Source organism: Trichomycterus rosablanca, chromosome 6 (assembly GCF_030014385.1).
Source record: "Trichomycterus rosablanca isolate fTriRos1 chromosome 6, fTriRos1.hap1, whole genome shotgun sequence".
Taxonomy (NCBI): domain Eukaryota; kingdom Metazoa; phylum Chordata; class Actinopteri; order Siluriformes; family Trichomycteridae; genus Trichomycterus; species Trichomycterus rosablanca.
The window spans coordinates 11,008,750-11,021,161 of NC_085993.1; the positions used below are offsets into that span (position 1 = coordinate 11,008,750).

Consider the following 12,412-nt stretch of genomic DNA (forward strand, 5'->3'; position numbering starts at 1 on the left):
CATTGACCCGCGGTTTTAAACTAACATTTTCCACCGAACGGAGCACTCGTTATTCACAGCGTTAAGCAAAATGAGTAAAGTGCAAGGCGGCGCCAAGTGCGTGAAATACCTGCTTTTCATCTTCAACTTCATTTTCTGGGTGAGTGGGTGGTTCTTAAAGTCATTTTACTCCGAACGAACCGGTGTTTTGTCAAATTAACGGTTGTTCGTGGCAGGTGCTTGTACCACCCTGCTAAGTGGGCTAACGGTAGCCATTCATACAGCTGCATTAGGTGGCTCTGTTTGGATACTTTGTCTGGTATTCGTATTTTCGATACCAGGCGAGATGCCATTTGTTGTTCCAAAATGCTGCCATTTGTTCTCTACCCTTTCTTAACTTTAAATTAAAGAAATAAACCGCGTTTTCTGCTCTGAACGTGAGGAATGAGGTCGCTACTCCTCCTGATATTGGGGTGTAGCAGGAGGTTACGTTAGGATGCGTGTAGTGTATTCAGCCTGTGTACTTCTGTCGTTCACTAAGTGTGTGGCAAAGACTCCTTTTTGTCCTTATATTTTACAATTTAACAGTAGGTTTAATAAATGAAAAGTGTTTGTGTTTATTCAGGCTGTAATGTTTATGTATTTATCATCTGCAAAACCTAAAACAAATTTAATCTGAAAGTCCTGATTTTCTAAGCAAAGACTTCCGTATTCAGTAACCTCGAAAGTGACATGATGACTGTCCAGTTCTATTATTTTATGAATGTTGTCAGTGCATTAAAATAGAACTTTGTGTGTTTATGCATTTTTGCATTTCAAGATTTTTTTTTAATTCCTTAAGGCTTTTTTGTGACATTTAGAAAATCAATGTCTGGAATAACCTGTTTTTATTCATGATTTTATTGAGTTGTTTTCATTTGTTTTCTGGGTTCCTCCAACCAAATTTTTGCAGGATATTTTTGAAACCTTGATGAATAACTTTCTAAAGACAAAATAATACATTTAGAATTGCTTAGGATGGTTTAGTTTACCACGGCAGACCTCATGATGTTAAAAAGGTTTAAAACATGACTATGAAACGTTATAAATGAATCTTTACAGTGGTTTAGGCACTGCAGCCTGAAGGCCTAAGTATGGTTAAAGCTGTGGGCAAAAGTCAAACAATCATTTTATATTTGCAGGTTTGCACCACCTAACATTTTCTGGGTGGTAAAGCAGAATATCAATCCAGTGCTTATACTGCAAGTAGAAATATAGATGTCATATTATTTTGTACAGTGTTTTCCTTTTTGGTCATTCACCTGTTATCTGCATCCTGCAACTACTTTTTCAGAGAAATTTGATTTGGCAGAAAATATTTCCTGATTTCTGACTAAATAATAGTAAAATACTCCACCTACACCCCACACGGCCAGCCTGATCCACACATTTTCTATATACACCAATCAACCATAACATTAAAACCGCCTCCTTGTTTCTACACTCACTGTCCATTTTATCAGCTCCACTTACCATATAGAAGCACTTTGTAGTTCTACAATTACTGACTGTAGTCCATCTGTTTCTCTACATACTGTTTTAGCCTGCTTTCACCCTGTTCTTCAATGGTCAGGATTCTCCCAGGTCCACTACAGAGCAGGTATTATTTGGGTGGTGGATCATTCTCAGCACTGCAGTGACACTGACATAGTGGTGGTGTGTTAGTGTGTGTTGTGCTGGTATGAGTGGATCAGACACAGCAGCGCTAATGGAGTTTTTAAACACCTCACTGTCACTGCTGGACTGAGAATAGTCCACCAAGCAAAAATATCCAGCCAACAGCACCCCATGGGCAGCGTCCTGTGACCACTGATGAAGGTCTAGAAGATGACCAACTCAAACAGCAGCAATAGATGAGCGATCGTCTCTGACTTTACATTTACAGGGTGGACCAACTAGGTAAGAGTGTCTAATAGAGTGGACAGTTAGTGGACACGGTGTTTAAAAACTCCAGCAGCGCTGCTGTGTCTGATCCACTCATACCAGCACAACACACACTAACACACCACCACCATGTCATTGTCTCTGCAGTGCTGAGAATGATCCACCACCTAAATAATACCTCAGTGGTGGTCCTGTGGGGTCCTGACCATTGAAGAACAGGGTGAAAGCAGGCTAAAAAAGTATGTAGAGAAACAGATGGACTACAGTCAGTATTTGTAGAATCACAAAGTGCTCCTATATGGTAAGTGGAGCTGATAAAATGGACAGTGAGTGTAGAAACTAGGAGGTGGTTTTAATGTTACGGCTGATCGGTGTATAATTTATATATGACCATGTCTAAGCCACATCTGAATGTTTTGAATAATATAATGTGTCTACTAAGTACTTTAAATAATTGTGTGTTATTTTACTAGCAGTAATTGATATTTTAAGTTTATAAAGTATGTTTAGCAAAGTACGAATAGAGAAAAATGTCATCTATTGTTCCTCAGCAATAAAACTCTGTGGTGTTTGCTAAACAAACTAACTGCCTTTTAGTTTATTTAAAGGCTTGTTGAATCACATTCTCGAATTTAATGTTCTCTATTCAATTTCGGACAAAAGAGTGTAGTTGATTATCAATTTGTTAATAAAAGACAGTCTGCAGTTTGTAGCACATTTATCTTATTCAGAATGGCAGTGTAAAAAATATTTTTTTCATTATATACACATTACCCTTCTGATGCAGCCATCCTATTTTTATCTGGGCTTGGGATCAGCACTGAAAGCACATTAAAAGAGCACCTCTCAATAGCTAAGTTGTTTTTGCCAAACCCATTAGCCATTCATGCCCGTGCTGAAACTCAACCAGCTGATAGCACTATTGAGATTCGAACCCCGGATTATCGGATTTCAGCCATTGTGGCGTAGTGTACTTGACCTCTACAACATTACAACATTAGTGTCCTTATTGTAAGATGATAAGCCACCCATATACTGAAGCATGATGCAAAATCTTCACATTATTGTGGGGAAAAAATAAGTAGCATAAATAACACACGGATCCACAGGTTCAAAGTAGACACTAAACAGCTTTCTTTTGTGATCAGAATGTGTTATAGTTCCAACATTTATTAGAAATAACACAGCTATCCATTTGTAATTATCTGAATGTAAAGAGTCAACATGCTTATGTGCACTGAAGGTAGATGGGAGTTACCAATAAGTAATCTCACTGTGGAGATCTGTAGCTTTATTATCAGCTGTTAAGTATAAATTAAATTTACTTCTTTAACAAACATCATTAATCGAATGTCTTCTTTGTTGGTTATTCGTTAATTATTACCATCCCTACATTTCCTGTGTCTAATGAACATCTAGGGGCTGGAGTCCACAACATGAATTATTTAAAGCTAATGTATCTGATAATGGGTTAGTACATAGTAACAGTTGACATAAAAAACAGTCATAAACGATGGGTATGTTATATTATTTTCTTTACAAAGTAAATATGTAACTGTCAAACAAGAAATAATGACCTAAAAATACCTTATTGTGTACACTTTATGGTCAAACGTATATGGACATTGCTGTGTTTTATTGAGATTTGTTTTCATCAGCCACACCCATTGCAAACAAATGTATACAGTCAGTTTTGCTCTAACAGTTTATGGAAGGTGCTTTCTTTTTCCAGAACGACTGTGCCCCTGTGCACAAAGCGAGGTCTTTAAGGACATGATTTGATATGAGTTGACAACTCCACTGACCTGCACATAACCATAACTTCAACCATAATAAACACTTTTTGGATAAATTGCATTATTTCACTATACGTTTAGGTTCATAATTTGGTTAATTCCTACCCCAAAATACTGGAAACAATACAAGAATACAGTTTGGATTGTGTACCAGTCTATCACACTTATTTAAAAACATCACTTACTCACAACTCACACCTGCACGCAAGTTTTGGAAGGTGGGAGGAAACCCCATGAGAACAGCATGCTAATTCTTCACACGTATTGACCACGTCTTCACACGTATTGAGGTGAGCCCAGATCCTGAGGAACTAGGACCTATGTGACACCCATGCCCACACCGAAGCAAACCAATTTGCTTGTTCACTAGCTGACTCAGTGTAATAAGTAATTATGGTATAGGAAAAGATAGAAATGAACAAGGAGTGTTTTGGAACATAACTTCTGTACACACATGTGCATTATAGCTCTGCTTTTGTACACAAAGGATCATTACATTGTGGCACATTGTGGTGTTAGTAAAGCTGTAAAAAGAAAGTAAATCCATAATTTAGATTATTTAAAGTGTTTATCTCTATTGCTTTATTTTATTTGCTTTGTGCTGCTGTTAGCAACTTAATGGATCTGCTTTTTTGTAAGTATTAGTTTTAGTGGAAAATGATGGTTATACCAGAAAAGCATTGATTTCAACCATCAGAATACAATGGCAGAATATAAAAACTATCGAATCCCTATTATTACTTATTATAAACTGTAAACAGTATTGTTTTTTACTGTTATATCCAAGTTCTGATTTTCATGCTCATATTTATTTTTCAAGCAGGTCAATTTCATAAATTAATAAGAACTCGTAGTATTTGCTTTTAGTTGTAATTGTTTTACTATTGAACCAGTGACATGGTCACAGTATATCTGCTCACATGAGTGTAAGTAAGCTGTAGTAAAGGGTAAGAGAAGCTGAAATAATTTGATTATCTCTTCAGTGGCGTCACCACAACAGACAGCAATGCCTTTGTCTCTCAATGGCTAAACAAATAAGTGAGTCCTTGTTATGGTGCTTGGCGTAGTGGCTGTGTAAAGCGAGGACCCAAAGTCTGACGGAGGTCAAGGGCACAGATCCAGGAATGGAGAGTTTTAGCAGGAGTGACGGCAAGCCTGTGAGACTGGCACAGCCTGCCTGCTGATGACAATAAGGCGTGGCAGGATGACCTTACATGGGAGGATCACCAATTTCTTAGAATCTTACAATCTGTTTATAGTAACAGTTATTTGCTTTAAACTCATGAGGGAAGGGTTGGAATATTCCTGGAATCTTAGGCTTTTAGGAAAACAAGCTTAACACGGAAGACAAAATCCAAATGAACCTGTGGTTTGGAAAAATTGGTAAACCCTTCCACAGGCAGACTAAACAAATCTGTGTAAAATACCATCTTTAACTCCTCTTCTAGTCCTTGAAAGGAAACATTAAACACTAACATCTTTGGAAGCTCCCACTTAGTGGTTCCTATGGTACAATAATCTTTGAGAAGTTAATGGAAAACAAAGTGGTTTAAAGCCACACTTGACTTTACAGAAGGACAGATGGTTATGTCCTTCTGACACCATCCTTTTTTGTATAGAGTTTCAATCGATGGGCTGTCTTTGCCGAGGTTACTCCATCTGGAAATTTAAAACAACCTAACAGGGTGCTCAGTCACAAAGACACTTGTGTGTAGGTCATTAAAAGAACAAGACTAAGCAGGTCTGGTTTTAGAGAGGCTGCCAATTACTGTATGGTATTTATTATGTAAATGTTAACAGTAAATGCAAAATGGTGCAAATGTCTGAACATGACTAGAGACAGAAGAGAGTCAGAGGATGAGTCACAATACAATAATGAAACTTACAACCAGCCATTTTAAACTGGACTATAAATTATCAAGTTAAAATTATAAATTGCCTTTATTCTATTTATGACATTTAAATTTTATGACATAGTAAGTACACTGATCATCCATAACATTAAAACCACCTCCTTGTTTCTACACTCACTGTCCATTTTATCAGCTCCACTTACCATATAGAAGCACTTTGTAGTTCTACAATTACTGACTGTAGTCCATCTGTTTCTCTACATACTTTTTTAGCCTGCCTTCACTGTGTTCTTCAATGGTCAGGGCCACCACAGAGCAGGTTTTATTTAGGTGGTTGGATCATTCTCAGCACTGCAGTGACAATGACATGGTGGTGGTGTTAGTGTGTGTTGTGCTGGTATAAGTGGATCAGACACAGCAGTGCTGCTGGAGTTTTTAAATACCATGTCCACTCACTGTCCATCTTGTAGATGTAAAGTCAAAGGTGATTGCTCATCTATTGCTGCTGTTTGAGTTGGTCATCTTCTAGACCTTCATCAGTGGTCACAGGGTGAAAGCAGGCTAAAACAGTATGTAGAGAAACAGATAGACTACAGTCAATTCAGAAAGTATTCAGACTTATTGAGTTTTTGCACATTTTATTGTGATGTGGGTTTGACTTGACTTGAATGTATATAGACTTGCTGTTTTACCCATTAGTCTACTTTTAAGCTGAAATCTCATTGACAAAAGTGTTTAGGCTCCAAACTGAGCTTGATTGCATCCTAAAAATCCTTGAGATGTCTCTTCAAGTCAATTGAAGTCCACCTGTTGCCATCTGAATGAATTATGATTCCAACTAATGCTAATTAATATGAAAGGATCTGGGAAATTAGCCAGAATTATCCAGTGGCAATTGAGCTATTGTTTAATAACCTTGCTGCCTCAGTGAGTTAAATACTGCTACTAGGTTTGTAAACTGACAGTATCTCGGGCACAGTCTGGACTTTAATACCTCTATTTTTGGCGAGCATGCTTGAGACAAATAGGTAATATAGTCAATAGTCAATAGTGTCCTGGTTTATAATATTTTCATGTGGATTAATGTGAGTGGATCATGTTTTGTTCATGTTCAAACATATTTCATAACCAAATGTTTACTAGCAGCTGCACAAACATCATAGTTATCTTTTTCATTTTGTGCTCAGCTTTCAGGTTCACTGGTGTTGTCAGTGGGATTGTGGCTGAGATTTGATCCTAATACTTCTTCACTCCTAAATGCAGATGGCGCGCCTGAAACTTTCTTTATAGGTGAGTATACTACAAATTTTACATGTCTTTAGTAAATTATGTAAATTATATAATATACTATTTTGTGGTGTAATATACACCGATTAGCCATAACATTAAAACCACCTCCTTGTTTCTATACTCACTGTCCATTTTATCAGCTCCACTTACCATATAAAAGCACAGGACGCTGCCTACGACTTTTATTATTCTAGCAGGGACAGTGAGGTGTTTAAAAACTCCATCAGCACAACACACACTAACACACCACCACCATGTCAGTGTCACTGCAGTGCTGAGAATGATCCACCACCTAAATAATACCTGCTCTGTAGTGGTCCTGTGGGGGTCCTGACCATTGAAGAACAGCATGAAAGGGGGCTAACAAAGCATGCAGAGAAACAGATGGACTACAGTCAGTAATTGTAGAACTACAAAGTGCTTCTATATGGTAAGTGGAGCTGATGAAATGGACAGTGAGTGTAGAAACAAGGAGGTGGTCATAATATTATGCCTAATCGGTGTAAGTCATACAGCAGGTTTCTGCAGTGTGTGGAATAACTGAGACAGAGCAGCATTTTAAGCAGTATTGTTCAACCAAGTGTTGTAACTGGCAAAACAAGTAACCTTAAGAACTTTAAAGGAAGAGAGGTAGTGGGGATACATATGCCTGTCATGTGTACTGTTTAGTAATTGCTGTAATAATGGTCTTTTTTTAATGATTAAAATGGAAATTACACAAATTGTGCAAGGATACAGATTGGCCACAACCAGAAAATTACAGTATTGCGTATGAAGGTAAACTTATGTACAACTGTTTCTAATGGGCTTTAACAGTAGAACATAAAGTGGGTCATTAAAGGGGAAAAAAGTTTGGCACAAGCAACATGAGACAATAGATCCCTTATTTTTGGTATCAACAGTACAGGTTATTGGTGGCATTAAGATGGTGTTGGAAATGTTTTCTTGGCAAACATTAGGAGCTGTGATTCCTACTGAAGAGTCTTTGATTCTCAGTGTATCCATTCATCAGATCTTGTTAACTTTAATATATTATCCGGGATGATACTCCGCTTATGTCTTGCTTATTATGTGTTCAATACCAAATGGTTTTAGAAGCATTATAGTATGTTTTCATAGCTTTTTATCTATCCACAGGCTCAACTTTTATGAAACACAAATAAGATACACTTTTTACAGACAGATTGCTGTTGTTCAGTTTGCCATTTAGTCAAACTGAACATTTCGGGCAGTGGATACATTAATCTTGTTTTATGTCCAAAGAAAGTAATGCAGTTCTTGTAGTTGAGATATGCTACTAGATCTGTTTACCTTATATATTGCTATAAAATGTGCTTACCCAATACACTGCAGCTAAGTGATATTTATGTATTTAAGTACCAAACAACAGTATTTTTAGACCAGGGTGTCTGTGTGTGTTTTTTTAGAACAGGATGTTTTTTAAGGCTTAATTTGATGCTCAAATTATACAGGATTACTCCCACAACACAGGGTGTGTGTTAAACTGAGGGCCAGTTCACAAAGATATTCTTACTTAAACTTAGTTGTTACTGGATAATTCTTATATACTTAACATTTAATAATGAAAACACTGGTGGTTGTTTTATTATGTGATATGTTATACAGCTGAGGTCAAAAGTGTGTTTTAAGACAACTTTTTTCTTTGACTGAATGATTAGCACTTTTTTGTTCATACATTTTCAGTTTATACATCTCCAGCTATCAGTTAAGTGGTTTTAAAAGGTGTGTAGTGCCATTTTATTTTGTGGCATGGCATAATTAGCCAAATACTTAATAACTGTGACAGGCCTTTTAACTTATTTTCTTTTTGCATTTTCTTTACCTGGATGCACACAAAACATTTTTATTTTCAGTGTTTAATTTTTGCAGTTGGAGGCTGATGGCTGTGATTAGTTTCTCCTAAATCTTGCTTACCTCTGACATAAATCTCAATGAATTTGCTAATAAATTGCTTTTGATTTTGTATTTTAAAAAGTAATATATTTCCCTTGAGGATATCTGCAAATGTTCTGTGGATACTGGGTGAGTTCAGTATCCATGGCTTTCCTTTTATAATACAGTGAGCAATAGGAAAGTATAAACAATGTATTTTAGTGGTAATATCTGCCTTGTATTCTGGCGAATGAATATAACATTTGGCTCTATATATAAATAGTGTCTCAATACACATCTCTTTTGTGTTGTAGTGGTGTTGTGGTGTTGTGGTTTTTGTAATGGGGGCTGGTGAACCATTTACGGCTTATTCATAATGAATCAGAAATCCGGCTCTGGGTTTATAGGTAGGAGAATGCATATAGCTGTGACCTGTGAGTCAAAATAGGATTATTTTTACACTGGTTTGGTCCTTCTGAGGACTGAAAGCACAGAGGAATCAGTACGTCTCTATCCACTCACCTCATTAATCTTAGTCAGTGGCCCTTTAATCTACAAGTTGCATAAAGCTGCAGTTCATAGACAAATTATTCATTCATATTTTTACCAAGGGTTTAGTAGACCTGCACTATTTCTGCCCTCAAATCAAATTACTCAAGTACTCAGGTGTGCAGGGGTCTGTTATGCTAGCCCACCACTCTTGAGATCCAGGTTTGAACCTCAGCGGTGCTATCAGCCAGCCAGACATCTACACAGACATGATTAACTATGTCTGTGGGTTGGGAAGTAGTCAAAGTCCAGTGATATCCAGGGTATTTCTACCTTGTTCCCAGTGTAGAATATGGAGGGTCCCTGACCAGGATAAAGCAGTTGATGATAATGTAATGACTAACAAAATACTAGACCAACTGCAATTTAATTTAGAACTATGACATTTGTGTCTTGTGGCTATACTGTGCATCATGTGAAACATGTAAACGTCGACATTAGTGGCAATGTGTACCCTGCCCTGCATTAAACAAAGCATAAATCATTTATCATGTTAATGTAGCCTAATGGTAGTCTGCGAGTACTGATATGCTTCAAATATTATTGTGTAACTGTTAATAAGGGCTCTGGATTTTGTAGCAGTACTGATCAAAATGCAAAACATTTGTGCTTGCAGATGTATTTCACTGAAACTGTGGTTACTGTGTAAATATTATCAAAAGTGCATGTTAGCAGGTAATGAATAGGCAGGAACTATATGCCAGAATTAAACAGAGAATTCACACTGGATGAGGCAACATTCCTCTCAGGTGAATGTTTTCCATTTCATCACCTCTATTTCCTGATGAGCTCATAGCCACAGACCCGCTTATTTCCATGTTTGCTTACAGATAAATACCACAGCATTTGGCTATATGGATTAGTGAGAATCTGGTGTGTGATGGCTGCTTTTAGTAGCATATTTTCTTTCTCTATGGCAGTTAGGACAATGTTTTTAAGCCCTTGCAGTCACAGCAAACTCATTTTAGTCTAATTTATTATGCCTAGAGGAAAACAACAGCTCGGTGCCTCCCCTGGGTTTTAATTAGATCAGAAAATGAAGAGGCCAGAGCCCCTTGTCAGCTCCCATGGAAATGAGAAAATGACTCCTACTTTTTCATATCCTGTCAAAGTACATTCATGATTAATTTGTTAAAAAAAGCCTTAAACTTAAAAAGTAAATTATATTACAAAGTAGATTAGAACTTTCCTGTGTATTTGCAGAAGAATTTCTTTGTTTTGTACAGCTGGTTTAATTCTAGCTTTGCTGTAATGCTGTATAGATGATTAAAAGGGTTAGTGGTTAGGGAGGCAATGCCATCCTAGCAACAGCATCCACAAAGGAGTCTTTTAAGCCTCCCTAGAGAAGTTGTACACTAGAAGAGCAGACACTGGGGCCTGTGAAGACCAAGGAGAATTGTTACTATGGAGGATGATGCTGTCAGTGGCCATGGGAATAATGTGCAGCAGGTGTGGTTCTTAAGCAAGCACTGATCTTTGGTTGCTTAAACAATGCAAACAGTGTAATTTTTTTATTTATTTACTAATTTTTAAATTCCAAAGCTGTATAAAATATCTAGTTATTAATGACCAAATAGCTAATGCATCAGAATTTCAGAAGCTTTAGTTCGTGTTCACATCATGCTTCAGAATAAAGAACAAATGTGATGTTTGAGTATGTTAACCTGCTTATCTAGAAGTTTTACACACAGCACTGTCTTTACACAGAAAACAGCAGGAAATGCTAGAGTTGACATGGTTTGAGATGAAACAGGTCAGTGTAAGGTCAGGCAGGTTGACAGGTGGGCTACTTCAAGTTGATAAGCCATTAACTCTGAAGCTCTGTATTATTTGATAATAAAATTTCTGATTTATTTTTTTATATATACCATCTTTTTTTTTTTTTGTTAAAATGATGTGTTTATATGGTGATTGAGGCCCAGTATTTCTTATTAGAATGTTTTAATCACAAGAAGACTAGAAAATAAAGTCTCTGTGTATCCACTGTTGTTTCATTTTGCTACTACTTGACTGAGTTGATTGTTTAAAGTTAAGGAAGGAAATGTCACTCTACTTTGCTCTGCTTTCTAATTTTGCCCACATGGAACTTATGTAAAGTGGTTCTGCAACATTAGTTTGCCATTAGCAGTACTGATTGTTGACTTTTTGCACCCTGTACCATATCAGAAATGGTTAATCCAAATTGTTAGTGATTGATTTTTCTACTGTTTGAGAGTATATAGTGGAATATATTGCTCAGACGTAGTTTGTCAATACTTAACTGTTTACTCACCTAACTTAACTAAGCCTAACAAGATGCTGTGTAGACACAAGAGCAACGATAGCTAATATGGTATGATCAGCTGTGTTTTATCTTAATGTGTCTTGTGACTAAATCATGTTTTGGAAAATACCAACATATCAGCATGTGAGGGAAGCTACGTATTGACCCTGAAATCTCTGCCTGCTGTGTAGGTGATGATGCACTGATCTGTTTAACACACATTAATGCTAAGTAAATACTGCATAGTCAGAATTCTGCACCAAAACATCTTTCTTGGGCTGATGTGTGATATGCACATTAGCAGTCTTGGCTCAATATCAATAATTTGATGTTGAAAATAAAATGAGCTTTTTAACTGACCACCTTTACCACACAATTATTGACTTGTTGGTTAATGGAAAAGCAATAAATATTTAACATCTTTATTTGTGAGATGAGGAGGAAAACAAACTGAACCCTGAGGACTAGTTGGACAATAGAGCTATAAATATATCATATCATAATTTCTTTGCCATGTTTAATCACAGTACAGGGTAAACATGTGTTGGCCATTAGGACAAGTGTGTTGTGTATGCAAAGACCGGTTTGTGCTGCTCTGTTTGTGAGGGCTTTTGGACCACTCGTTTGCTATGGCTACACAAAAAAGAAGCATAGTTTACATATGCCAGTAACCTGTAGCTCTGTTTATAAATTGCAAAGCAACAGTCTGACTGCATCTGTATCTCGAGCTGTCTCCTGGAAACATTGGTGCATGTGCAGTGGGGAAGCACCTGACACTCAAAATGAAACTGGAACCTTTCCCCATAGACCCTTGCACAGAGGAATTACCCACTTAATGTAAAATTGCAGTTTTTGTTCTAACTGAC

At 37.0% G+C, this 12,412-nt stretch overlaps 1 protein-coding gene across 1 annotated transcript in view; it reads left to right on the top strand.

Moving 5' to 3' along the window:
* The window catches only part of tspan2a (tetraspanin 2a), a 21,061-nt gene continuing 8,649 nt past the window's right edge, over positions 1-12,412 (top strand). Inside the window, exons 1-2 of the mRNA XM_062997413.1 lie at positions 1-139; positions 6,739-6,841. Of these exons, the coding sequence (XP_062853483.1) occupies positions 71-139; positions 6,739-6,841 (172 nt within the window). The 5' untranslated portion in view covers positions 1-70. The remainder of the gene's footprint in view (positions 140-6,738; positions 6,842-12,412) is intronic.